Raw genomic sequence first — 27,852 nt, 5'->3', positions numbered from 1 at the left:
ATCATTTGACCTATTTTGGTACCTTTACATTTAAGTAAACTGTGTTAAGAATTCTGGATTTGAGCCAAATCAGCTAAATTTTCAAGTGATGGCAATGGTCACTTCTGGACTAGGGGTGTGTCTTAGGGGTAAAGGATTCTAGCATCTTCAAGGCTCTAGGTCTAATCCCTCCCCCTCCCCCCCCAAAAAAAGCCAAATCAACAGTCATTAATGAGGGCTGATCTTATCAGGAACCTTTTAACTTTCAAACAGCTGCTCATGGCAAGTCTGAGTGAGATGTTGACCTGGGGATTGTTGGTTAGTTCAGGTCAGTCGCAGCTACTCATGATTCTTGAATCTCCTGTAAGCCCAAGATATGTTTTGAGAGATCTGCTTTACATATTAAAGCCAATTCTGATCTGTGGAATACAAGGTGAAATTCACAGGGTTCATCACCACCACAGGGCCACCTTCTACATTATCTATCTGCCTTGGTTTGCTGCTGCTGTAGATTCATCCACCCTGGGAGAGAAACACAAAATATCCAGATGACCAGTCTCCACTGTCATTATCCAGTTGTTTCTGCAGCTCCCAATTGCCCAGCGACCCTGTGCAAGGTGAACCAGTTGCTAGACACTTGAACTCAGGTACTGAAAGACTCAGAAGCAAGAATGGGTTTATTCTGATCATGGTAGGTTACAAATTTGTGGTTGACTTTTGGTTAGATTACTTCAATCGAAATACAAAGCCCAGCATTTGCAACATAAAAATTTTTTAAATTCCCCACACACACCAAAGGCTTGGTTTATAAAAAATCATCATGGAGGTGCTGTTGGTAAGTCATCCGCAGGATGAACGAAGAAGACATCCATGACATGACCATGTTGTCATATACTATGAACGTCAGTGTTATCAAAAGGTGATTTCAGTCTTTAGACCCTTGGCTTTACTGAGGACAAACAATGCTTCTGACCATCTTTGGTTGTGGGTAGAAACGGGCAGGATGCAACTCCATGGACCCAACCGCACTGCTGTGCTCCGAAAACCAGGCCCACCTGCCACATGGCTATGCCTGGGCTGGACCCCAAGAAGGGTGTACTTGGTCAACTCTTTGGGGTGGGGGGTAGGAGAGATGTAACATTGTCCTATTACACCTGTGCCTGAGAGGGCTTCCTGGAACTCAAAAGTGGAATTCTATGGCCCAGCCATATAATGTGACAAAATCTAGATCTGCAGTTATGAATCATAAGTCATTAATTTCCTCAGGAATCTTTAGAAACATTGATTCTTCCTTGGAGCGGATGCTGAATGTCCTGGTTATTTCACAGGGAGGGAAAGGTCACTCATGGCCATTTCTATCTCTAGGATTGCCAGAGAGGAAAGATTAAGGCTAGGCCAGTTCCTTGAAGGTCAGGCCTGAAGTCAACTGTGGGAATGCTAAGCCAAGCTTTACCTGGCAAAATCCTAGAATGGTTAGAAAGGCCTGAAGAAACAGCTCAGCTGCTTGGGGGTTTATGGGCTGAGGGACATGGCTCATGAACATGGCCCTTTGCATGCCAAACCTGCAACACTTCCTCCTTTCAGTTTCTTCTGGATCACCCTACTACTGCAAGAAAAGAACCCCAAAGGTAACGATGCTCTCGTTTGGAAGAAGCTTGCCAGGACTTCTCAGGCCAAGGAAGGGGGCATGCCGCACATCCTGCTGGTCTATATTGGAGTCAGTGGCCAACTGTCAGAGTTGGTGCAGCTTCCCTCGCTCAGTGAGCAGTGTCATGGCCATGGCGTAGAGGAGGTAGCCCAGGACAAGGAGCAAGGAGCAGGGCAGGGGCCCGATGCAGAACAGAGAGGCCACAAAGAAGACTGAAAGGAGTGAGAGCAGTGTCCGGTAGCTGCCCAGGAAGCGCAAACTGAGCCTAGGGCCCCGGGCCTGGCTGGTGGCCTGTCTCCGCCCCACAGGGCTCAGCAGGTGCCTGTCAGCCAATGCAGGCTCTGTGAGGTGGTATCGACAGAAACTGCCAAGGAAGTCATCCCGGGAACACAGAGCAGTCATCTGGCCTGCAAACTAAAGCACAAACAAGGACTAGTGGTGGTGGTGATGGGGAGTGGAGGAGGTGTGGGCAAATCCGAGGACAGCAGAGCACCCTCCTTCCCAGCCCACTCCCAGGACTCATTTCTACCCAGACACTCCATAGCCTGTAGGATCACATGGAATGTGAAGGTGACGGGGATACCCAGTTCCAGAAGCAGCTAGGCTCCCCAGGCAGTCCCGTAAACACTAACTCTGTGATTGATGGCAGATGATAGACGGAAGAGTGCTCGGACAAGGCTGGCAATCTCATAGCTCCGGATGGGCTGCAGCTCTGAATCTCCCTGGTACTCGATTTCAAACCTTCGCAGTCCATTGATGATCTAGAAATTGCAGACAGCTTTGAAAATACATGTTTGCAAACAACCCAGAGAGACTGTCTCTGTTTACCAGAGGGAGGAAGAATTGAGGGCTGGTTATATGGTAGCAGATGCCTCTCGGTGACTTGGTCCTTTACCTGGTAGCGGCCCAGGGGTGTGAGGATGAGTCCATCCTCTCCTACGATACAGTCTGGGAGCTGCTTCTTCCCATTCTCGTCCTGCGTAGTCCCTAAAGCGAGTGTGAGCTGGGCAAGCTGGGCTTCACTGAGCTGTCAAAGAAAAACACCTCTGCTTTCAACTTTAGGGTGAAAGGAGGGGACTAGTCTTTACTCTACAGGCAGTGACAACAAAAGGACAGAGACCTGATACCCTAGTTGCAGACTTTTTCCCTTTGGACAAAGGACAGTCACATTGGGTCCATGTGTGCAGATGGCTGGCCATTAGCTAGGCAAAGAGTGAATTCCTTAGGGAGGGGACTTTCTATACAAATCCTAAAGTACATACTCGGAATATCTGACGCAGGTACTCCAGGGCCTTCTCCAGATACTCATCTGTCTTGCGAATGCTGTCTTGACCCATCTCATCCAGGTCATTAGCTGGGTAGTAGCCATTTGCGTCTGTGGGGCAGAAGCCCAGCCATGACCATGATAGGAAAGAGCGGTTAGTGGGGCTCTCCACACACTGGTCAGAGATGGACTTGGCAGTCTGCTTGGCCTGTGTGATGAGCTGAGCGAGGCGCAAGACCTGCAAAGGAGGCATAAGCAGGTCACCCACAGGTGGCTCCAGGAGGGTACAGAGCAGATGGGCAATAATTACTATGTCTTAGTCATACAAGGGAGGTTTTACTGTAACATGTACATACATGTATAAAGTCCGTTTCCTAACAGGATTTATTGTTCTCCCTCCCCACACCCCAATCCTGGAGCTTGAACTCAGGGCCTGGGCACTGTCCCTGAGCTTCTTTTGCTTAAGGCTAGCACTCTCTCACTTGAGCCACAGTGCCACTTCCAGCTTTTACTATTTATATGCTACTGCGGATTTGAACTCAGGGCTTCATGGATGCTAGGTAAGCACTTTACCACTAAGCCACATTCCCAGTCCATTGTTCCATTTTTTGTTTGTTGAGGCCGTGAACTCAGGACCTGGTCACTGTCCCTGAGGTTTTTTGTTTAAGGCTAACTCTCTACCACTTTGAGCCACAATGCTATTTCTGGTTTTCTGTGGTGAATTAGAGACAAGAGTCTCTTGGTCTTTCCTGCCCAGGCTGGCCTCTAAGGAAGATCCTCAGATCTCAGCCCCCTCAGACTTTCCTGCCCTGGCTGGCTTTAAACCCTCATCCTCAGACCTCAGCCTTCTAAGTAGTATTACAGGCATGAGCCACTGATACCTGGCTACCTTTAACTTTTATGTATGATTTTCTTCTTTGATAGTGGTACTGGAATTTGAACACTTCTACTACCTGAGCCACTCCTCTAGCCCTTTTTGCTTTTATTATTTTTTGAATAAGGTCCCATTTTTTGCCTAGGACAGCTGAGATCACAATCTTGTTTATACTTCCTATGTAACTGGGAAGATGGACAGTGTCACTGAACCTAGCTTTTTATTGGTTGAAATATTCTTCCATACATTTTTGCCTAGGCTAGCCTAAAATCACATTTTTCCCAGTCTCTCAAACAGTTAAGATTTACAGGCCTAAGCCACCATACCGAGCACTGAATGATATTCTAAATGTAAAATATTTCCAAACTACATTATACACACACGCACGCACGCACGCACGCACGCACGCACACACACACATACAAGCACTGGTGGCTCATGCCAGTAATCCTAGCTACTCTGAAGGCTGAGATCTATGGATCACAATTCAAAGCCAGTCCAGGCAAAAAAGTCTAAGGTTCTCATTCCCAATTAATCACTGATAAGCCAGAAATGAAATTGTGGTAGAGTGCTAGCCTTCAGCACAAAAGCTCAGGCCCTGATTTTAAGCCCCAGCGCTGATTTTAAGCCCCAGGATTGGTACAAACATGCACACATGTACAAACCCATTCCCTCGCCCCCATCAAAAAAAATACCCCACCCAAACTTTACTAAAAAAAAAACGGGAGCACAGAGAGGGGACAGCAGTATTTGCTCAATACCCAAGCTCCTGCCTCTCCCTCCTTTTCTGAGCTTAGGTGTCTTCCCTGATTCTACCAGTTCTCACAGCCTCAATGACCCCAGGCCAACAGTACCTCTGATCACTCACCAAGGTCCGGACCTCAGGACCGAACATTGGGGTGTACTTGCAGTCTTGGCCCTCCAGGCTGTACACATGGCTCTTCACCTTGAATGAAGCATCAGTGACAGCTGGTGGCCATGGTGACAGGAAGCTACCAGTGACGGTGGGAGCTGTGAAGAGCCGGTGCTGGCGGTGGGGAATGACAAGTTCTGGCTCCAGGAACAGGTGCTCACCTACAAGGCAGGGGCACAAGTCTGGCACCTGATTCCTAGGGAGGAGTACCTGGTGCTACTGGCAGGAGTCCAAACACTTCCTGAGGTTTCTACAGAGCCTTAAGAACTATGTACCCAAGGCCTTGTCCCAGAATTGTTGCAGAGGCTCATGGCCAACAAGAGTGCAGAGCCTGAGGACTCAGGTCCCGATGTATTGGGAAGTTCACCAGTGCCAACAGAAAGGCAAACACCAGAAGAGAACAGAAGCCAATGCCTTAACAAAGCTGAGACAAAAGTATACCAGGGCTGGGCACTGGTGGCTCACGCCTGTAATCCTAGCTACTCAGGAGGCTGATATCTGAGGATCACGGTTCAAAGCCAGCCCAGGCAGGAAAGTCCATGAGACTCTTATCTCCAATAAACCACCAGAAAACCGGAAGTGGCACAGTGGCTCAAGTGGTAGAGCACTAGCTTTGAGCTGAAGAGCTGAGGGATAGTGCTCTGGCTCAGAGATCAAGCCCCGCGACCGACAGAAAAAAAAAAAAGTACACCAGGGAGCAAGATTACCTCCTGCACAGTACAATGAGTCGGTAGAGAAAAAACTGAAGTTTCAAAAGAGTTACAGCTCCGGTTAGCTGCTCTTCCTGTGGGTATAATGGAGCCCCCACTTGGCATCCCACAATCACAGGGAATACACGGTTCAGCTGGGCTCAGAGACTTCACAGCACACTGATGGGCTTGAGGCCCCCAGACAACCGATACTCAGCTACACCGCAAGCTTTTGGTGGGGGTACACAGGGTCTCTGGTCCTTCTTTAAGTGCCACTTTCTATCAGAAAAGGGCACGGTCCAGCTTAGCCAGGACAAGGCCTGCCTCACTGACCCAGAGCTAAGGACTTACCTTTCTGGATCATTTCGGCCAGGTTAGGCTGAGCAAAGACTTTAGCTACTCGGAAAACCATAAGCGCATTCTTGGGACTGACCAAGTCTGTGCGGAGAGCACGATTCAGGAAGCCCACAAATAGCTTGGTGTACATCAGCAGGTTCTCCTGCACAAAGGGTGCCCTAAGGACAAGAGTAGCAGTTAGTGTCCAGCCTGGGCGTAGGTCAGTCCTACTGGATGTAGGGGCTGCAATGGTCTACACCTTCTGAAGCCTTTGCTCTTCTCTGGGTTCCTACACTTTATAAAGACATTACAAATGGCAGCTCAAGAAGCTAGGTGGCTGGAGGTCAGGGAAAGAGAAGAGAGAGCACGGCAGAGGCCAGCAACACTAAGGACCCCAGAGCTTGTTAGAGCAGAGAAAAGAAACAGCAAAGTACAAAGGGGAAGGCTTGATTCCAGGGAAGGACAGACCTCTGGTGATACCAGGTGCTAATGGAAGCCTAGAGATAGTCAAGCAGGAAGAATGAGTGGGGGACGGTGAGCATGCCATGCTGGTGAGGAAGGGTAGGAGGAGGGTTTAGAGCAGACTAGGACATCCACGAGCCAGGTTAGGGCAAGAGCAGGGACAAAGAGCATATGATAACCCACTATTTCCTTAGAAAATACATCCCAGGACTCAACATTTATTCATGAAGCACTCACTGTGTGCTCACTCTGTAGGGCCTCAGTGGGAGAAGAGCCCAGGAGACCACCAGGGCAAGGGCTGGATCAACTGAAGCACAAGCCGAGGGCTTGGTGTCTACCCAACAAAGCAGCTTCTTCTCAAAGGAGCCAGTAGAATGGCTGGCAGGAGAGGGTGCCAGGGACTCACCATTTCTCTGCCACGCACCGGGGCTGGGAATCACTACTTTGAGCTTGCTTCTCAGGTGCGTACCTCCATGGCTGCAGGTAGCTCAACCACATCTCCAGGACCTGGTGAGGAACAAGACATGTGAGCTTTGAAGGTACAGGGGCCTAGTGGCCATATACTGGGCTTTTAGTCACATCTTTTGGTGGTCTTCAGCCTGGCTTTCAGGGGTAGCTCAGAAAGGAAAGCATGGACATCTGCCAAGTGTGGAAGGGACATATATGCCCTTATGCTAGGCCCTGAAGAGCCAGGCTTCCAGGTACAAGGGACAGCTAGGAGCAGCTGGGAGCTGCCTGGACATATAGCTGTGCAGGGAAGGGCTCTTTGGGGTCCAAGATCTGGCAGGATGACAATGTTGCACTAAGGCCTCCTTTCCTAGGCTTCTGTGGTAAAAGCTACTACTCCCCGCCTCATGTGCTCACCCCTCCCCAGGCAGAGGGCTACAGCAAAGGCCAGAACATTGCTTACAGCTCTGAAGGACGCATCCAGGGGCCAGTGACCAAAGCAGTGCTGCAGGAAGACATAGAGCTTCTGCTGGACAAACCGTGGCACAGCAGCCCTATGGGAACAGGAAGGTCAGGGATACCACTCACATGGGGTGGGAGGTCTGTTCCCAAGGGAGCTTAGCCCTGGCCTGGAGACTGCTCTGCCAGCAAGGGTGCTAAACCCTCCTTGGAGGGAAGCCAAGGTTCTTCAGAGGAGAAAGCTAAGGTTCACAGAGATCATGAACATCCCAAGTGCCCACAGCATGCAGACAGTGTTGATTCCTTCACAAACCTCATCTTAGCGTCAACCCCCAATCCCCCCCCACCCCCACCCTGCAAGTCACCTACTTGGCTGACCCCAGTTGGCCTGAAGGGGTCAGGCCATGTGATTCCAGCCCTCCTTCTGACAGGGGAAAGAAATGCCATCAGTACAATGATGCCACTTCTGCCTCCCAACTGAGGAAGGGGCAATACAGAATAGTGAAATAGGGTTTCTCTGGCCATCTGGCTGTGGCCACAGTCTGAAGGCAGGTCTGGAGGGAAGGCTTTGGGAGTGGAACAGCTGGGTAGTCCCAGCTGCCTCTTGGAGCTCAGATTCAGATTTGAGTTGAGTGAGGGGAATAAACAAGTGCATAAAGGCCAGGGCCTGGGATCACTGCCTGCCCCTCTCCCTATCTTGGCTGAGACCTCATGTGCTTTTTTTTTTGGTTGCTGGTCCTGGGGCTTGAACTCAGGGCCTGGGTGCTGTCCCTGAGCCTTTTTGCTCAAGGCTAGCACTCTACCACTTGAGCCTCCGCTCCACTTCCTGCTTTTTTTGGTGCTTAATTGGAGATAAAGAGTCTCATAGAGTTTCTTGTCCTGGCTGGCTTTGAACTGTAATCCTCAGATTTCAGCCTCCTGAGTAGCTAGGATTACGGGCATGAGCCACCAGTACCTAGTCTTCATTTTCTCTTTGAGCAACTAGGGCCCCTCATCTTATTCCCATGCCCTGGGGAAGGTCAGGGTGGTGTCACCAAGGACTAGAATAGGAAGCCCAAGGCCCTGTCTCTTCACACTTACCGTTTAAACTCCTCCAGGGGGCTAGTGGCATGGGAGTGAGCCGAGGGTGAGGTCTGTTCTGGCTTCAGGCTATTGGCAAAGGCATGAAGATGCTTCAGCAGCAGGCGTACCACTAGCACATGCTCTTCAGTGGGTGCAAATGACTCCTAAAGCAGAGAAGGAGGCCATCAGGGCCAGGGGAGGTTTGCTATGCCCAGTGGGCCTCCCCAGCTCTGACCACATCCCTCCCTGACCAGTGGCTCCGCTCCCTTACGGGGGGACAAACCAGGCCAGGAGGGCCTCCCAACCCCTGCAGCACCTAGCATTTAGTGGACATGCCTCATGCAGTTGAGTCTAAACTGAGGCTGGTTCACAGCAATGAAGTGGTTGGTCCAACCTACCCAGCCCATCCAGTGTAGCTGGCTAAACTAGACAAGCCTGCAAAGTGCTTCCCTGTGCACGTCAAGCCCCATCTTGGCAACACAGTCATGTGCCCTCCGACCCTGTTGCCCATGCTGGGCCTCAGGATCCCACCCCCCGACCTGGCCAGCTAGAGGGTAAGAACAGGATCAGACTAGCAGCCCACCCAAGCTCTGGCCCCAGGGCTGCCTCCTTCCTGCCTCCCAGGGATATGCAGAAAGCTCACTGGGGCTCACCTTGTAGAAGTGGGAGTGTCTCCTTTCTCCCCAATTCCTTCTCCAGTCATAACCCAACCCTTCCCACATTCTCCCCGATCCTGGTCATGGCCAGATGAGGGCTCAGCCCTGGGCATCACTTTTCTGCTGCCAATGGATCTGTGACCAGCTCAGGTCCCCAGACAAGAACACCTTCAAGGCTGTGAGCTGAATTTGCTGAGCAACACAAACGCAGGCTCTGTAAGGCCAAGACCCAAGAACAAGCTTTTCCGCTAGCCAGGAGGCTTTCTAGTCATTCACCAATGGAGTGGTCATGTCTGCCTTGGGGCTGGGAGCAGGGCTATCACCTGAATGCAAAAGCAACACACTCTTCTCCCTACCACTTCTGCCCCCCAACCTCAGCCCTTCACATACTTTGTGCTAATCAGGTTTGCAAAGGACCTCATCCCCTGGTACACCACAGGATGCAGCAGACCATGTACAAACTACTGCCTCCAGCTCCATCTACTGAGGTCTCCCTGCCATGAAAAGCCACCTTCCCCTCCAAGCCCAGATGGCACACTCACTAGCTGAGCTTGAGGAGGGATCTGTAAGTGGGAGGCCATTTTTTTCTGCCTACCTATAACTTTAAAGTCTTTATAGAATAAATGTGCATTTTTTTTGAAGGATAAAACACCATGATAGTTTGCTCCTGTTGAAACTGAATGTTATAAGACAGTAAGAGGTGAGGCCAGGTGGGGCCTTTAAGAGGCAACTGGGCTCTGCCCTCATGAATGGGTTATCTTTTTCTTTTCTTTTTTTTTTTTTTTTTGCTCAGTCATGGAGCTTGAACTCTGGGCCTGAACACTGTCCCTCAGCTCTTCAGCTCAAAGTGAGTGCTCTACCACTTGAGCCACTGCACCACTTTCAGTTTTCTGAGTGGTTTATTGGAGATAAAGAGTCTCACGGACTTTCCTGCCTGAGTTGGCTCTGAACCACAATCCTCAGACCTCAGCCTCCAGAGTAGCTAGGATTAAAGGTGTGAGCTAAATGGGTTATTTTAAGAATAAAACTGCTGCCGGGCATTCATGCCTGTAATCCTAGCTACTCAGGAGACTGATATCTGAAGATGGCAGTTCAAAGCCAGCACAGGCAAGAAATTCTGTGAGACTCTTATCTCCAATAAACCACTCAGAAAACTGGAAGTGGCTCTGTGGCTCAAATGGTAGAGCACTTGCCTTGAGCTGAAGAGCTGAGTGATAGTGCCTACACCCAGAGTTCAAGCCCCATGACCACCACCACCAACAAAAAGAAGTCTGCTTAAAAAAAAAAAGCCAACTTGTTTAAGATCTTTTAATTTTTTTATGGTGCTGGGATGAAACCTTGGGCCTATTCTCTTATAAGGTACATCCTCCCCTCCCTACTCCTCTTTTTGAAAGAGTCTCAATAGGTAGTCCATGCTGTCATTGAACTCTCCATCTTCCTGCTTCTAGGTCTCTTCTACATTCCCTGTTTCCTGCCATGTGATGCCCACCATCACCTCAGGACTCTACTAAAATAAACCTTATCAGTCTGTGGAATTTCATAACTAATGAGAGAAAGTCGACTGAGATATACCATAATACCCTAATTAACACTAAGAAAAGGGTGTCAATACCATACTGTCATCTCCAACTCCAGAAGCCTCCCTTTCCTGCAGCCTCTCTCTCCCAGCCCTGTCCTGAGATCCTGGGTGATGATGTCGATTCTTGGCTCAGGAAGAAGGTAAGGCGCCCTTTTGTTCAGCTTCTGTGGAGCTTTTGGCAGGCCAGACTCTGGCTCTCAGCACTAGCAATCACACAGTACCCTCTCAGCCTACTTCTTGCTAGTTTGCCAAGTGAACTTCTTTCTTAACTTCCCACCACTCCTGCTGTAAACCAAACCTAGATTCATGCAGAATCTAGGGCCATGGTTGCCCTTAGCATCCAACTAACTGCTCACTTTCTTCCTTTCTTGCTCCCCCTTTCCCACTCTGTACTGCTGGGAATTGAACACAGGGCCTCATATATTAGGAAAGCACTCTACCACTGAGCAATATCTTTCTGTCTCCTACCCTGTTCAATTTCTATGGCATTTCCCACTAGGTGTAGATTCTCCAGGGCTCACCCTCAACCTCTACTGCTATAGGGCTGGGATGAAGCCAAATGGCTTCTTAGGGAAGCTGCTCAGTGCTCTGCAACTTCTGCTTGAGGAGCCTAGGGTGAGCTTTGGTTACCATCCCATGCCACTAACATGACTGGCCCTTAAGTTCAACTGTTTGTGTGCTCCTTTCCAGGGTGAACTGGACAGAGACCTGGCCAGGAGCATAGCTCTGTGTGTCTGCTGTTTCTCACCAATCACCTAATTCTGTATCAGAGAGGGTCTGCGCTCTACTTCATTACCTCAAATCTATCCACACATTTGCCATTTCTCCTCAAATAGACCACAAGCTCCATGAGAACACCACTTCCTCTCATTTGCCTCTGGAGGAGTCTGTAAATGGGCTGAGGTCCTGGGCTCAAGAGTAATAGGCCAGGTCCAGGCTGGACTATCAAAGACTAACAGCCTCTGAGTTCTGGGGTAGGGTGGGGGACTGGGCAAATTCTCCCTAGCCCTCTGACATACACACCGGTCTGGGCTTGGCTGCAGCCTCCAGGCTGGGTGATGGCTTTGAACCAGACAGAAACCAGACCATTCACAACTTCCCAGGCTCTGAACACTGAGGGTAAGTTGGGTCACTGGAAAGCTCCCTCAACATCTGAGAAACTGAGACACTTATGCTGTCTAGGAGTTTAGCTATTCTGATTTTCTGATACTGTAGGCAGCTAGAGCCACATGCCTCACTAGTCTGCCCCAAACCAGATTAGTGTACATGCTAGAGATTAGGCTAGGATGAAGCTAACTTGTCTATCCAACACATAGCTTCACTCTGCTGAGAACTAGCCTCTCAGTTCCCTGCAGCAGGCCCCACCAAATCCTTGCTCTGCCACTGTGCAGAATGCACTCTGTGCCCCTCACTTGAGACAGGGAAATGGGGAGGGACTCAAGAGCGGCCAGTACTTGGTAGGCGTGGAGGGCCTGGAGGCTGGGTTGGGCAGGGCTGTGGAGGGCGCTGGAGACACTGAGTCGGTAGTGCAGAACCTCCAACTGAGAGACAACACACAGAGAAGCCAAGGAAAGGCAAGAGGGTGGAGGACAAGACAGGGTGGGGAGGGTGAGAGGGGATGGGACAAGACAGGGGAAGGGGGAAGTGGGGAGAGAAAGAAAATAGTGAGGAGCCCAGAAGAAAGAACAAAAGAGAAAAAAACAAAAACAAAAAACAAAACAAAAACAAAAGTACATCAGTGACAATCCAAACCACCACTGCCCCCGCAGCCTCCGGTAGCAGAGCATCCCCCTCAGTGCCTGAAAGCCTTCCGGTGCAGACAACCACAGGCAGTCTACACTGGGCATCCTCTTGTAGGTCGAGACAGATGGATAATCAAGATCACCGGGAGGACCCTTGATGCTGGGGGCTGGAGGGCTCAGCAGCTCTGAGGTCAGCCCAATTCTGTTCTTCCACAGGGTCCTATACTCCTGTACATCACAGCCCACCAGAGCCCTAGACCCTTGCTAGGACATGCTGCTAGCTACTGAGGAGGCCTAGAACGCCTCAAAGCTTAGAAAATGAATTTGAGGAGCCAGTTCCAAAAGGACTCTATTCAGAAAAGAAAAAATATGTATAGTCAGCTTTCCCTATACATGGGTTCCATGTTCAGATTTGAGCAACTGAATAAAAATATTTAGGGGCAGGCATCAGTGGCTCATGTCTATAATCCTAGCTACTCAGGAGGCTGAGATCTGAGGACTGAGGTCACAGCCAGCCCAGGAAGTCTGAGAGACTCTTACCTCACAACTACCAAAAAGCTAGAAATGGCACTGTGGTTCAAAGTGGTAGAGAACTAGCCTTGAGCACAAAAGCTCAGGTCCTGAGTTCAAGCCCCAGAACCAACCCACCAAATTATAGCCAGGTGCTGGTAACTCACACCTATAAGGCTGAGATCTGAGAATCTCTGTTCAAAGTCAGCCCAGGCAGACAAATCTGGCAGACAAATGGGAAGAGACTCCAATAAACCAGCAAAAAAATCCCAATTAACCAGACTCCAATTAACTAGCAAAAAACCCAAGGTGAGAAGTGTGGTAGACTACCAAGTGGTAGACTGTCATGAGTGAAGAAGCTGGTGACAGTGAGGCTGTCTTAAATGTGAGCAGATAGATTTTGTCATTAGTCCCTAAAGAAAACAGTTTAACAACTATTTATACAATATTTATATCGGATTAGATGCTGTAAATAATCTAGAAATTTCTAAACATATAGTTTAGGCTATATACTCCCCCACTTTATGTAAAGATCCATGGATTCTGAGTGTGTGTGTGTGTGTGTGTGTGTGTGTGTGTGCGTGTGTGCGTGTGTGCGTGTGTGTGTGTGTGTGTGTGTGTGTGGTGGTGGTGGTGGTCCTGGAACCGGTCTTCCACTGGATACTGAGGAATGACTATAATTAATCAGATTTCCATGAATTGTCTTATTATTTTTTTTTTTGGGTCCGGTCATGGGGCCTGAACTCTGGGCCTGGACGCTGTCCCTCAGCTCTTCAGCTCAAGGCTAGCGCTCTACCACTTGAGCCACAGCGCCACTTCCGGCTCTTTTTCTTTTTGCTTATGTGATGCTGGGGAATCGAACCTAGGGCCTCAGGCATGCAAGGCAAAAGCGCTCTACCACTGAGCCACCTTCCCAGCCCCCATGAATTGTCTTGAAGGAAGAAAATTACCAAATTAGTAGGCATTCTGATATAATTACTTTAAAAATTGTAAGATAGTATAGAACATGCAGTCAATATACAAATTCTGATATATTTAAAACCCAATCAACGTCTTTTCCATGAATAGCTTTTTCATAATTGAGAAGACTAGACAGCTTTCCAAGGGCAGCACAGAGCTGAACACAAGCTCAGCCAACCAGGTGCCCTGAAATTGCTAAAGATGGGAAGATAAGCTTTTTTTTTTGGTCAGTCATGGGCCTGAACTCTGGGCCTGGGCACTGTCCCTCAGCTCTTCAGCTCAAGGCTAGCACTCTACCACTTGAGCCACAGCACCACTTCTGGCTCTTTCTGCTTATGTGGTGCTGAGGAATAGAACCCAGGGTCTCATGCATGCAAGGCAAGCACTCTACCTCTGAGCCACCTTCCCAGCTCCCCCCCCCCCCGCTTTTTTTAACCTCATCAAGATCCATGCCCCCAAAAGTACAGAGCTCCCAAGGGAAGGAGCTCCTAAGAAATCTGGCTATAGCTACATACCCCACAGGCAGCAGGCGTGACATTCCAGCTGGCATGCTATCCAACCCCCCCATCCCAAGGCCCTACTTCCCGCAGTCCCTTAGCCTGCTTTGTTTTTGTTTTTTGCCAGTCATGGTGCCTGAATTCTGGGCCTGGGCACTGTCCCTCCAGCTCTTCAGCTCAAGGCTAGTGCTCTACCACTTGAGCCACAGCACCACTTCCAGCTTTTTCTGCTTATGTGGTGCTGAGGAATCGAACCCAGGGCCTCATGCATGTAAGGCAAGCACTCTACCACTGAGCCACCTTCCCAGCCCCCTCCCTTAGCCTGCTGAAGCCCCCATATCCTGCCCCTCGAGGGCTGTGCCTCCTACCCAAGCAGCATGCCTGCTAGACTTCCCAAAGGACAGGTCAGAATGTACTTGCTAGAAGATGAGGAGATTCATAGCAAGATGGCAAAAGCTTCTCCCAGCCTTCTTGTATGCCAGACCCAACCCTGTGGCAGCATTCAAGGAGAAATTGGAAAACTCCTTACCCAGGTTCCTGTTCCCTTTCCTGTGGAAACACAGGACAGGCTCCACAGCCACTTGTAGGTACCCAGGACCCAGGATGACCATGGAGTGGAACCTCAGGTGCTATGTTTTCCTTCTTTTTTTTCCCAAACTTTTTTTTTGTGCTGGTACTGGGGCTTGAACTGAGGGTCTGGGTGCTGTCCCTGAGCTTTTTTGCTGATATCCTACCACTTGAGCCACAGCTCCACTTTGAGTTTTGCTGGTACATCATAAATAAGAATCTCATGGACTTTCCTGCCTGGACTGACTTTGAACTGCAATCCTCAGGTCTCAGCTCCTGAGTAGCTAGGATTAGAGGCATGAACCACCAGCACACAGCTTGGTGCCATGTTTTCTTTCTTTTCTTTTTTTATTTGCTGGTCATGGGGCTTGAACTCTGGGCCTGGGTGCTGTCCCTGAGCTCTTCAGCTCAAGGCTAGCACTCTACCACTTGAGCCACAGTGCCTCTTCCAGCCTTTTCTGTTTATGTGGTGCTGAGGAATCAAACCCAGGGCCTTATGCATACAAGGCGAGCACTCTACCACTGAGCCACCTTCCCAGCCCCAAGTGCCATGTTTTCTGTATCTGGAAATCAAGGCTAAGTGGGGACAGAAAAGGATGTCTGTAGGTAGGTGCAATGTAGGCCCTAGTAACAAACGATAAAAGGCCTTGGATAATGGGAACTCCTACCGATATCCTTCTAAGCTCCCAGCCAACTAGTTTCCTTGAGTTTTGTTTTCTGCCTCAATAGAAAGTAGCAAAGAGTAGAACCTCACATGGTCCAGTCCTTCTACTGCCAGTCACTCTACACAAGTCTCATCTATCTCATGGTCTGGCCAAGAGGAAGCAATTGTGGGGATATAAGGGGAAGGCTTCTCGCTACCTGAGCGGGGACAGCCCACTAATCCTTCTTCTGGCCCTTAAAAGTAGATATATCTTTCACCACTGGAAGATAGCAGGAGTAGGAAAATAATACAGCCCTGCAGCCCTGCCTCTGCTTAGCAATGCTGCATACATAAGGCTGAGTGAACTTCCTAGGCCCTGGAAACAAGTTGGGAAGCCCAGCAAGCAGACTACCATCTATCAGCCAGGAACATGCAGAAAGACTATGCTGGAAGCAGAAAGGGCACAGCAGAGTCTTTGTGCTTAATAGGCCCAAGAAAAATCTGTCAGCCTCTCCCTGTTTCTTTCCTCCACGCATGAGCCCCAGGATGATGATGTGGGGTATCTAAATGATGATTAAATGATGATTTAATCACCTCATCACCAACAACAGCAGAGAATTGGGATGGCAAGGCCTCTGCAGAATCAGAGACAATGCAGTATAGCCTTCTCAAGCTGAATTCCATTTTTATTCTCAGTGAAGTCCTCAAGGATTTTGTCCCATAGTGAGAAACTTGAGCACAGAAGCCACAGACAGCAGACTATGCACCATTGCCTTGGGCAGGGCCCAGGTGTGTGTGATTTAAGCTGTTTCACAGTATGTGAAGCTAACTGTGACTTTAAGCATCGCTAGGGCACTCACTAACAGAACTGTTCTTTGATAATGAGCTCAATGGAGTATCTACCCCAGGAATAGCAATACCAGGAAGTTCAAGGACTCTGCCACCTCCACAACTCTGCAAACAAGTGTGCTGCCCAGGGAAGGAAAGGGGAGAGGCTGAAAGGTGGGGAGAAGGGGAAACAAGAGGAAAAGGCAGGCCAGGCTGCATGCAGGAGGATACCAGGCCACTTACTGTAAAATGGATGCTTGCTTATATTCTAGAGTAGGTAAGAGCAGTAAAGGCAGGAAAGAGGTTCAGATCCACCACAGTATATGTGTATATGTGTGTGTATGTGTAAGTGTGTATGTATATGTGCGCACATGGACCACTTGAGAGCATGAAGGCACACAGAGGAACTGGAATATGACTCCTAGAGGCAGCTATAACTTCCTGTGCCTCAGAACAAGAGCACCAGCACCTCAGCCATTCCTCTTGCCAGGAAGAAGCCTTGGAAGCTGTGGAGGGAGGACCCCAGAAAGCAGTCCTCCAGTCTTAGGAGCCTACATGCTGGGATGTAAGCCCCTCACAGGACTGAAGGAAAAGACTCACCTTGCATTTGGCATCTAAGGAGAGGAGGGTGGGCTTCTGACTCCACTATTCAGGCTAGGACAACTAACTTACACTCAGGACAAGAACAAGAAGGCTGGCCAGGGCTAGAGGCATCAGACAGTAAGAACAACCATGAAAACATACCTTGGCATGAGGGGACTGCATTTTCTGATACATCTCCAAGGAATAATGATGGAGCCACATTTCAACAAAAACCTACAAAAGAGCATCAGCTAGTCAAATCACTCAACAATGGGTCTATGAGCATTCAATCAGGAAGGGAGGATTCCAACCTGTGCTGCCAGGAAAACAGGTCATTCACATGCCAAAAAATGAAGTTAGAATCTTTTCTCATACTGTATACAAAAATTAAGCCAAAATTGATCAGTGACCTAAAGATGCTAAAACCATGCTTAAAAAAATAGGGGAGGAAAGATTCGTAGACAATACATGACACACCACAATCAAATTTCTGGTGCATTGAAAAACACTATTAGCTAGACGTCCAAGGCTCACGCCTGTAATCCTATCTACTTAAGAGGCTGAGATCTGAGGATCACAGTTGGAAGCCAGACTGGGTAGGAAAGTCCATGAGACTCTTATTTCCAATAAACTACTCAGAAAAAGCCAGAAAAGGGACAGTGCCCAGTCCCTGAGTTCTAGCTCAAGACAGGCAAAAACAAAACAAAACAAAACAAAAACAAAAAACTCCAAACCAAAACACTATTAGCTGGGTGCTGGTGGTTCATGCCTGTAATCTTAGCTACTCAGAAGGCTGAGACTGGAAGATTTCAGTTCAAAGCCCAGCCTGGGCAGAAAATTGAATGAGACTCTTATTTCCAATTAACAACCCAAAAGATGGAAATGGAAGTATAGCTTAAGTGGTAGAATATCGGCCTTGAACAAAAAAGGGGCAGCACTCAGGCCTAGTGTTCAAGCCCAAGTACCAGCATAAAAAAAAAATAACTAAATAAAAATGTGGGAAAACTTTAAATATTGTTCTTTAAAAGTTATACAACTCGGGGCTGGGATGGTGGCTCAGTGGTAGAGCGCTTGCCTTGCATGCCTGAGGCCCTGGGTTGGATCCCTCAGCACCACATAAACAAAAAGAAAAAAGGGGCTGGGAAGTTGGCTCAATGGTAGAGCGCTTGCCTTACATGCCTGAAGCCCTGGGTTCGATTCCTCAGCACCACATAAGCAAAAAGAAAAAAGCCAGAAGTGGCGCTGTGGCTCAAGTGGTAGAGCACTAGCCTTGAACTGAAGAGCTGAGGGACAGTGCCCAGGACCAGAGTTCAAGCCCTACAACCAACAAAACAAACTAAAACATCCAACATTTAGATCTACCCTCAGGGTAACAAGGTATCTTTGGGACTGTCTTACAAGGACTGTGGCTGGCTAAACAGTTTGTTTTGAATAGAAACAGAGACCATTCTCGTTGATTCTCACCTGGAGGAGAGTTTCTGACCTCCAGATTTCATGGGAAGCAGGATCTGCATTCACAGATGTCTGATGAGAGATGTGTCGCTTTAGAAGGCTGATGTGGTGGAGGCCATAGGAGGCAAAGGGCATGGCTGGTGTCCTGACAAGAAACATGGAAACAGGCTTGAGTTAAGTGACCACTGCTAACCAGAATTCTGTTGTCCAGAAAATCTAAACAATAAAATCAATGATAATAATAACCAATTACAACAGGTTTAATCACACAATGATCCTAAGGTCCATACTGATACATTTGAATAAATAAATGGGAAAGGGAAAAGTCTTCCTTACCATAGGGTACTCATTTAGTAAATATAGGAAAGACGAAATTATAAAACCACCATTTGGCAATCTGTTAATAACTGATTTAGGCAGGGCATGACAGCTCATGCCCATAATCCCATTTGCCTGGGAGGTGAAAATAGGAGGACTGTGGTTTGTGGCCAGTCTGAGGGAAAAATTAGAAATACTCTATCTTAAAGAACACACTAACATGGTAGTGATAGTGCATGCCTGTGATCTCAGCTAGAGAGGCAGGATAGGAAGGAAGATCATGGTCCTAAATTAGCCTCTAGCAAAAGCAAGACAATATCTGAAAAATAAAGCAAAAGGAAAAAAAAAAAAGAATTTGGGGACATAGCTAAAGTGGAAGAGCTTCTGCCTATCAAGCATTCAGAACCAGAGTTCAAACTGCAGTGCCACAAAAAAAAAAAAAAAAGTAAATAAAAATAAAAAGGGAAAGAAAACGTCTAAGATCAACAGTGGATACTAATAAATGATTACATATTCTTGATGTATTTTCCCACTAAATCCTTAAGTTTAGTTTAATTTAGGTTCAAAGTGTACATGTCACTTTACAGTGAAAAAAGCTGGCTGACACACTCTTAAGTTGTGACAAAGCTCATGCCACTCAGTAATGGGGCAAAGGGACACAAGGCTCTTGGCTGGATGCTTCAGAAGACCTCAGTGTCAATACTGTGGTGCTCCTGCTCACAAAGCCCAAACTGGGCCTAGTCATGAGTAAACATCAGACAGTCCAAGTAAAGGAACACACCTTTGGAGAGGTTAAGATAGGTAAAGATAGAAAGACTGAGGGCTTGTTCCAGATCAAAGAACAGTAGAGATGACCATGCAGTGAGCCAATCTGTGCCAGATTGCAACCAGACAACAGATATGAGTAGGTCAGCTGCTAGTGACCCCAAACAAGGTCTGAAGACTCCATGGTGAGTACCAGCTTCTTGATGTAGACAGAAGTATACCCTGGTCTTATTGGAGAATATGCAGCCTTCTACAAAATATACTGAACTACTAAAAGGTCATGAGGAGCCAGGAGTGGTGGCTCAAGTGAAGAAGTTGAGATAGGAGGATCTTAAGTGCTGGGACAACACACCTAGAACTTGCTCAAACAGCCCAGGAAACACAAACTATACTATAAATACTATACAAATAAATGGAAAGACTGAGGATAAAAGAGACATGGGAACATGTCAAAAATCAGGAAATTGGGATGAAAAGATATGTGAGAATTATGCCTGGCCACTTTAAGTCTGATGTCATTTCCAGATGAAAAAGTTAAAAGGAGCCAACCAACCCAGCCTAGTTAACCCTAGATGACCTCCACTTTCTTCCCAGCCACAGCATCACAAAAGCCACAGTAGTATCACAAAGGCAGTCGGGACACCAACTAATGTTGCCATGTAGGCAGCCACTCCCTCCACCTAAGCTCACTTCTCTGAGGGCATTTGCTCACATGGTTGAATTTTAGGCACCACTAGCCATGGCTGAACACTGCCTCGCAGGGCCAAAAGTGGACCACTGAGACCACAGAAGGAGTTAAGAAGCTCAGGTAGCTGCTGCCTGGGCAGAACAAGCTCTTGAGGAGAGGAGACCAAAAACCCTGGGATATGTGTACTCAGAGAACCTACCTAGAGCCCCCAATTCACTCTAGAGCTGGGGCTGCTGCACAGCCATGGGATGCAGCCTGTGTGGCCTGGCACAAAAGGTTCTTCACTCACGGCCTCCCCTCTTCCCTAAGACAACCCCTTTCCCTCCATCTGACAAGGAACTTAAGACAGTCTGCAGTGAGCACTGCTACTAGCAGAATACAACCTTTTCCATACCATAGCAAGGCCTCATTAAAGAAGACAGAGACAGCCTTAGCCCTCAAAAACTAAAACACAAGACACCTTCCAGTCTATGCTAGGGCAAGTGATTCTGGGAAATAAGGCATAAGAAAAATGGGAAAACTTTATACAATTCTCTTGTACAGGACTAGGCTTTAATAACCAAGGCAGCCTTACCTGGGAGCTGGTGAGGGGCTGGGGCCCCCTGGACTAGAGGACAATGGTGGGGGAACGCTGCCTTCAGTGGGCAGGAACCATGACAGGTATCTGTCCACCAGGATAAAATACGCACAATCTGAAGTACGGACATGGATGGAAACAGGCAGTGGCTGGAAAATCAAACCATAATTAGTGTGGGCTCTGGGCACCACCCTGGCTTCCACTGAGCACTTGCAACCTCTTGGGACACTCCTGACACATCCCCATGGGATGTGGTAGAGCAAGATGCATTCAGACTTCAGACATATATTTTCTGTACCTTCTGAGTGATGAGGCTCAGCGCAAAGAAGAATATGTAGTACTCGAATGGATCTGATGGCAGAATCAAGGAGCAAATGCAGAGCTGGTGGGCCACCCTGTAATGTGTGCTGGCCTACCCACAACCTCCCCACCCTCAGGCCACCAAAGGATACTGAGAGCCAAGTTTAGACCAAGGCCACCAGTGGTGGGAAACTGGACCTTGTTGTGGTAGAGAGGGCTGTCAGGGAGGACGCGCTCCTGGATAGATGCCTTCACAGGACCCTGTAAAGAGTGAAGTAGGCTTGTGGGCAGGCTCTAGCACCTTGGGAAGGAAGGAAGACTTGTACCTGTCTCTGAAGAGGCTGCTGTTTTGGGCTCCTCCACTGGATTATATGACATTACCAAGCAGCATCACTTTATATTTGGAACAGTTAAGTAAGTCAGCCTTGGATTAAAGTGGGTTTTTTGTTTTGTTTTGTTGTCATGGGGCTGAACTCAGGGCTTGGGCACTGTTCCTGAGCTTTTTTGCTCAAGACTAGTGCTCTACTACTTTAAGCCAGAGCTCCACTTTTGGTTTTCTGATGGTTAATTGGAGAGTCTCACAGACTTTCCTGCCTGGGTAGGTTTTGAACCTCAATCCTCAGATGTCAGCCTCCTGAGTAGCTAGGATTATAGGTGTGAGCTAAGGGTATAACGCACTGGTAGAGCTCTTGCCCTATCATACCTAAGGCCCTGGGTTCAATCTCCAGGATCACAAAACGAAACAAAACAAAACAAAACATCAGACCTACCTGCCTGTGAGGACAGAGTTCAACTTTCCTTTGGGCAGTGCTTAGGCAAAGTAAAATTTAGAGTATTTCCTATCATCATTATAAAAACCTGCAAATAGCAAGGTTACCCTGAATATGTTTTTGAACCCCATCTCTTTGCTTCTTAAAACTAAGAAAGTCACTCCTCAATTTTCCCTGAAGGACTGGATATAAAGAGTAAAGAAATGGGTCACATGGTCCTGTTGCTATCCAGCCAGGGGCAAGCAAGGCAGCATGGTGCCTGCTCTACCCGCAGGATCCAGAATGACCTTTTTTAAAAAAATGACTATTTGACCTGGCACCAGTGGCTCACACCTGTAATCTTAGGCTGAGGGTTACAGTTAAGCCAGCTGGAAAAAAGCTGGAATTGGCACTGTGGTAAAGTGCTAGCCTTGAGCAAAAAATGCTAAGGAATAATTCAAACCTTAGTACTGGCACACACAAAAAAAAAACACACAAAAAAAGTGACTACTGGAAGTTTTAATAGGAAATATCTCTTGCATCCTAAACAGGCACTGCCGACTGCCACTATTTCTCTAAGCCCCTGACCTACTCACTACAACAGCCACTGTTCTGGGTCCTCTGCCCAAGTGCTACTCTGTCCATCATGGCTTACTTACAGGGAGGTAGGAAACAGGAAAGTCAAATTTATAGTCTTCAGCTTGAAGTTTATACACCAACTTCATCATTGGGCCACTGAACATAAAATTTTTAAAAAGAAAGAAAAAACAGGACACATAAATTGCAAATTGTCTTACTCTGACTCCTTCATAATTTTAACAAATTGATTCCAAATGGAATCACTATGTGGGGGTACTTAGCCCCTTTCAAATGGTTATCTACCTACCCTGGATCTAGAAACTCCATCGCGATGCCATATTCCACAGGGTTCACACGTCCCTGTAGGCAACGGAGGTTCCAGCCAATGAGGACACCATCCAGGCTGCCAAAGATGTTCTCTACTAGCCATGGGAAGATGGCATGTAGCTCCTGAAACAAGGCACAGCAAAGCATCAGATATACTCACCAAGGACAGCTACCACTCCTGTCCCAGCTCCAATTCTACACCATATACTGCCCGCCTTCCATTGTCTGGTAGACTCTGGTGCAAAGGTAAAGAGCTGCTTTGGCTCTTCTACTAGGCAACATGATACACCAAGCATCATCATTTTTCAGCCTTGGATTAAAGACTTTCTTTTAGGGGATGAGAGTATAGATCAGTGATGGATCCCTCATTTAGTATGCACAAGACCCTGTGTTTGATCCCTAGCATCACAACAAACAAAACTTCAGACTGAAGAGGTAGTTATTAGGAGATAGTTTGTATGTCTGTACTGGGACATGAACTTAGGTCCTGGGCACCATCCCTTAGCTTTTTTGCTCAAGGCTGGTACTCTACCACTTGAGGCAAGCTCTACTTTCAGCTTTTTTCTGGTTAACTGGAGATACAGTCTCATAGACTTTCCTGCCTAGGTTGGCTAGGATTACAGACACAACCTACTGTTGCTGGCTGAGAACAATGTTCTTTTTCAGTCAAAAGACTGAAACGTAACTGTCACCTACTGTTATCTAGCATCTAGGTGAGCTTCCTGGTCTGAACAATTCCAAATTTAAATTAAGTACATACTTTTAAGTATTTCCATCAAAGCATCTCACTACTGACATCTTGGACTGAATACTTTTTGGTTGCAAGGGGCTGTCTTATACATTGCAGGATATTTCTAGCATTCCTAGCCTCTTCTTAGTACAGATTACTAAGAATATAAATATGCCCCAGAGAAATTCTGATAAAGATGTACCTTTGCTGGAAAATCCTCAATGACTTTTACCAAATCTTGGCAGCGCTGTGCAAAGGGCTTATTTATAGCATCAGCTTTCAAGCTAGCCTAGAAAGACAAAGTGAAAAACATCATGAACACATTTGCTCTGCAGTTTTGTTTGCTGTGTTAGTACTGGGCCTTCAATTCAGAACCTAGGCACTATCCCTGAGCTCTTTTGTTCAAGGCTAGTGCTCTACCACTTGAGCCACAGCTCTACTCCTGGCATTTTGTGGTTAAGTGGAGATAATATTGTCATGGACATTTCCTGTCCAGGCTGGCTTTGAATTACAATCCTCAGGTCTCTGCCACCTGAGTAAGTAGGATTACAGATGTGAACCACCAGCACTTGTCTGTTTTGTAGCTTTTACAGCAATAGAAAAATACAACCATTGGTCTTGTCTCTATCACTTCATGCTGGTGATCCAAAGGATGCTAACAGAACAGACAAGCTGACTTAAAACAAAGTCCTGGTTGTCCCCATCAAGACTAGTAGTTCTCAGAGGCCCTTCCTCAGGCATCCCAGAGTTCTATGAGTTATCAAAATGATAGTAAACCTCCACTAACCAATGAAAGGGTTCAGTACCAAGGTCAGCCCCACAGCTAGGACAGGACCTTTCTGTTGTGCGGGGCACTTTCTCACAGTCTATGAGTACGAAGTTTATCTACATTAATTGCAAACTTACTACTCATGATTAGATCACTGTGAAAAAAGCACAACAAAATGAGGGCTATATAAGTTCTTTTCTCTCTTAATCATAGGTAAGCAACTTACTAGATTATTACTTCAAGAAATAAGGCATCCTTGGTCAAAAGTAAATACTAATCATGAAGGCAATGGAGAGGTCAGCAAACAATCAGGACAGGAACTGAATATATCCTGACTCCATAAAATGGGTTAAGATTAGGAGGAGACACCAGAATTTCAACAGCTATGCTTTGCCAAGGATATCTGATGCCTGTCCACTTCCATATGAAGGTGGATTGCATAGAGCCTGTTCAGGCTATGGGTCAGGTCTTTTGGCTCTAGAAGGAAGACTGTCCTTCCAAATGTTTACAAAAAGCACTTTCTGGAAACTATAATTTAGAACATTCTTTATCTACATGTACTTTACACGCGATTCTCTAACATCCTCTTTAATACTTGAAGTCCTGATTGTCCCCAGCATAGCAGTGTCCTTTTATTCTTCATTGATGACAGTTTTGACCACTTGAATGCTTCACATATATATAAGGCTTTACAAGTCATGGACATTATGATGTATATCCTTCTCACTTGCTCTTCCTCATACTCTAGTAAGTAGGGAAAACACTATCTGAATCAACTCATTTTGTAGATAAGAAACTCAAGATCAGAAGTTGAATAAACTCAGGATCTTGCATTAATTAGGAGGCATATTAAGAGCTTAAGGATGCTAATCTCAGGTTAGAATCTCAAGTCCAATGTTATTTTCATCATATGCCCTAAAAAATAGCTGGTAGAGGGATTCTTCGTAGCTATGAAAAGAACTCTCAAGTCCCTCAGTTGCAATACTGTCTTCATAGACAATCCTATAGGCAGCTGATATTTACCAGTAGGAAGCTGGGCTGCTGCAGGTGAGGGAATGCCATAGCAGTCTCCCGTGAAGAGTTAACTGTTGCCTTAGGAAACCACTGTTGAAAAACAAAGACAAAACTCAGTATCTGATGGAGGGATAAAAGGTAAACAAATGCAGCAATGTGGATACTAGAGACTATGTTGAAAATGAAATATACAACTTGTGTGTGGGAATGGGAGGGAAAAAACTGGGAGAGAGTGAAGGAAGGTGTGACATTGTCTAAAAAGAAATGTATGGAGGGGACAGGTAGGGAGGAATAAGTGGGAGATAAAGAGGGATGGGGTAACAATGATTTAAAACAAATGTACTAGCTGGGTGCTAGTGGCTCATGCCTGTAATCCTAGCTATTCAGGAGGTTGAGATCTGAGGATCACAGTTCAAAGCCAGTCTGGGCAGGAATGTCTGTGAAACTCTTTTTTTTTTTTTTTTTTGGGGGGGGGGGTCCAGTCGTGAGCCTGAACTCTGGGCCTAGGCGCTGTCCTTCAGCTCTTCAGTTCAAGGCTACCACTTGAGCCACAGCGCCACTTCCCACTTTTTTCTTTTTGCTTATGTGATGCTGAGGAATCGAACCCAGGGCCTCAAGCATGCAAGGCAAGCGCTCTACCACTGAGCCACCTTCCCAGCCCATGTGAAACTCTTATCTTCAATAAACCACCAGAAAAGTGAAGTTGTGCTGTGGCTCAAGTGGTAGAGCACTAGTCTTGAGCTGAGGGACAGAGCTCAGGCTCAGAGTTTAAGCCCCACAACCGACAAAAATGAATGAATGAATGAATGAATGAATGAATGGGGGAGGATGGGAGTGCAGGGATTGTAAGGGGAAACAAAGGAGGAGGCAACAATGCTTGATAAGAAATGTACTCATTTCCTTGTTCATGTAATTGTAACCCCTCGGTACAGTATTTTCACAATAAAAAACTTATTAATAAAAATAAATAAAACAAATGTACTTATTGCCTTACTTATGTAGCCCCCCTGCTCATCACCTTTTCAATAAAAAAATGTACTTTACCTGACTTAAATAACTGTAACACCTCTGTATATAACCTTTATAATAATTTTTTTTAAAAACTCAATATCTGCCACACAACAGAATATTAGACAATTTCACAATGTCCAGAACACCTCTGTATCTCAACCCACACCACACTGACCATTTCATAGTTTTACAGAACTGCCATTTTCACACAGTCCAGATAGCCACTTTCAGAGCCAAGTTATGATGGTGAATCTTTGGTGATGTTTGCCTAGTACTTGCTAGATATCAGGACTGGTTTTAATGACTTCCTATATATTTCTTCATTTAATCCTTAGTGACAGGCAGAATTCTAAAGATAGTTCCCAGATTCCTACCTTTTGTATTTAGTCACTTATCCAGATACTGTGGTAAAGGAATTTTAAGATGTAATTAAAACCCCAAGTCATTAGTCTTTAAGGTGAAGCAGTGTCCAGATGCAAGTTCCTAGTTCCAACTAAATTGTGCCAGCAATCTGAAAAAGCTTGGAAAAATATTTTCTAGAGTCTAGAGACAAGAGCAAAGCTGCCAACACCTTGATTTTGATATCCTAAGTAGAAAATTCAGCTAGTCTGGACTTCTGACTATGTAACTATAACATGCATGTGCTGCATTAGGCTAATGTTTGCTAGCCAAGAATAAAAAAATGTATCTTCACAACAACCCGACGAGGTTAGAATGAATGAGGAAATGTCACAAAGAAGCTAAATCACTTGCTGCCACCCAGCTAGTAAATAGCAGAACCAAGATATGAACAACCTGACCTCCTTACAAACCTCTCACAGATTGTTGGGTAAAGCATATTACTTGTGATGTGCAATGAATGAAAGTAGGGAAAGGCCACATTCTGCCAGGGAAATCTTTGAAATAGCCAGCAGAAAATTAGGAATGGCTCTCCAGATTCTTCTCTGCCCACCCTGCTCAGAAGTAGAAAATAACCACTACTGGACTGAGCAGAGAAGCTCATAGAGTTCCACTGATGGGCTAGTGATGGTTTTCTTTTTTTTTCTTTTTTTTCGGGGGGGGGGGGGGGCCTGGTTGTAGGGCCTGAACTCTGGGCCTGGGCGCTGTCCCTCAGCTCTTCAGCTCAAGGCTAGTGCTCTACCACTTGAGCCACAGTGCCACTTCCGGCTTTTTTCTTTTTGCTTATGTGGTGCTGAGGAATCGAACCCAGGGCCTCATGCATGCAAGGCTAGCGCTCTACCACTGAGCCATCTTCCCAGCCCCTAGTGATGGTTTTCTTGGCACAGTTCTGCCCAGCACGAGACATGCTGAAGTGGTAACTGGTAGTATGGAGGTAGGGGCAGTTGAGGCATTGATAGGAAATTCTTTGCCACGTGATAGAGGAATATTACCAGTTACTGCTCTGTTTACCTGACCCACCCTCTTCTGCATAATGTGTATCTGGGCTTCGCTTCCTCCCATCATTTCAACACCTGAGTTTTTTATTGTTTTTATTTTTGGGGGGTAGGTCCTGGGGCTTGAACTTAGGGTCTGGGCTCTATCCCTGAGTCTCTCGGTGCTCAAGTGGCTGCCACAGCGCCACTTTCTGCTTTTTCTGTTTATGTGGCAATGAGGAATTGAAGACAGGGCTTCATGCATGCTAGGCAAGCACTCTACCACTAAGCCACATTCCCAGCCCCATCATCCAATTTCTTTCGGAGCTATCTGGCTTCTTTTTATAGTATCAGTCCTAGCCCACGGCAAGCAGGACAAGTTTTTCGCCATTGCCAAGACCTCCCTCTAGCTGTAGCATGCCTCTGTTTATTACTTTTTACAAAACTATGGAGTAAAATGTTGAGATTCTTCTATTTCAAAGGGGGGAAACAGACTCAGAGAA

The 27,852-nt window shown here is 46.9% G+C and overlaps 1 protein-coding gene across 2 annotated transcripts in view; it reads right to left on the bottom strand.

Moving 5' to 3' along the window:
* Nucleotides 1-638: 638 nt before the first annotated feature.
* Nucleotides 639-27,852, bottom strand: part of Smpd4 (sphingomyelin phosphodiesterase 4) — a 28,266-nt gene continuing 1,052 nt past the window's right edge. Inside the window, exons 2-20 of one of the 2 annotated variants that reach the window (XM_069994303.1) lie at nt 24,975-25,055; nt 23,385-23,471; nt 22,433-22,575; nt 22,206-22,281; nt 20,950-21,058; nt 20,796-20,848; nt 20,495-20,646; nt 18,162-18,294; nt 16,860-16,931; nt 11,823-11,909; nt 8,152-8,297; nt 7,076-7,166; nt 6,572-6,672; nt 5,719-5,882; nt 4,634-4,839; nt 2,890-3,129; nt 2,523-2,654; nt 2,260-2,388; nt 639-2,041 (exon numbers count right to left, since the gene is read on the bottom strand). In XM_069994303.1, coding sequence (XP_069850404.1) covers nt 1,712-2,041; nt 2,260-2,388; nt 2,523-2,654; nt 2,890-3,129; nt 4,634-4,839; nt 5,719-5,882; nt 6,572-6,672; nt 7,076-7,166; nt 8,152-8,297; nt 11,823-11,909; nt 16,860-16,931; nt 18,162-18,294; nt 20,495-20,646; nt 20,796-20,848; nt 20,950-21,058; nt 22,206-22,281; nt 22,433-22,575; nt 23,385-23,471; nt 24,975-25,055 — 2,532 coding nt within the window. In that variant the 3' untranslated portion in view covers nt 639-1,711. The remainder of the gene's footprint in view (nt 2,042-2,259; nt 2,389-2,522; nt 2,655-2,889; nt 3,130-4,633; nt 4,840-5,718; nt 5,883-6,571; nt 6,673-7,075; nt 7,167-8,151; nt 8,298-11,822; nt 11,910-16,859; nt 16,932-18,161; nt 18,295-20,494; nt 20,647-20,795; nt 20,849-20,949; nt 21,059-22,205; nt 22,282-22,432; nt 22,576-23,384; nt 23,472-24,974; nt 25,056-27,852) is intronic. The other variant, XM_069994304.1, reaches the window with a different exon arrangement.

Source organism: Dipodomys merriami, unplaced genomic scaffold (genome assembly GCF_024711535.1).
Source record: "Dipodomys merriami isolate MVZ:Mamm:240054 unplaced genomic scaffold, mDipMer1.0.p SCAF_45, whole genome shotgun sequence".
In the NCBI taxonomy this organism is placed as follows: Eukaryota; Metazoa; Chordata; class Mammalia; order Rodentia; family Heteromyidae; genus Dipodomys; species Dipodomys merriami.
The sequence above is the reverse complement of the archived record's forward strand: the minus strand, read 5'-3'. Positions and strand labels throughout refer to the sequence as shown.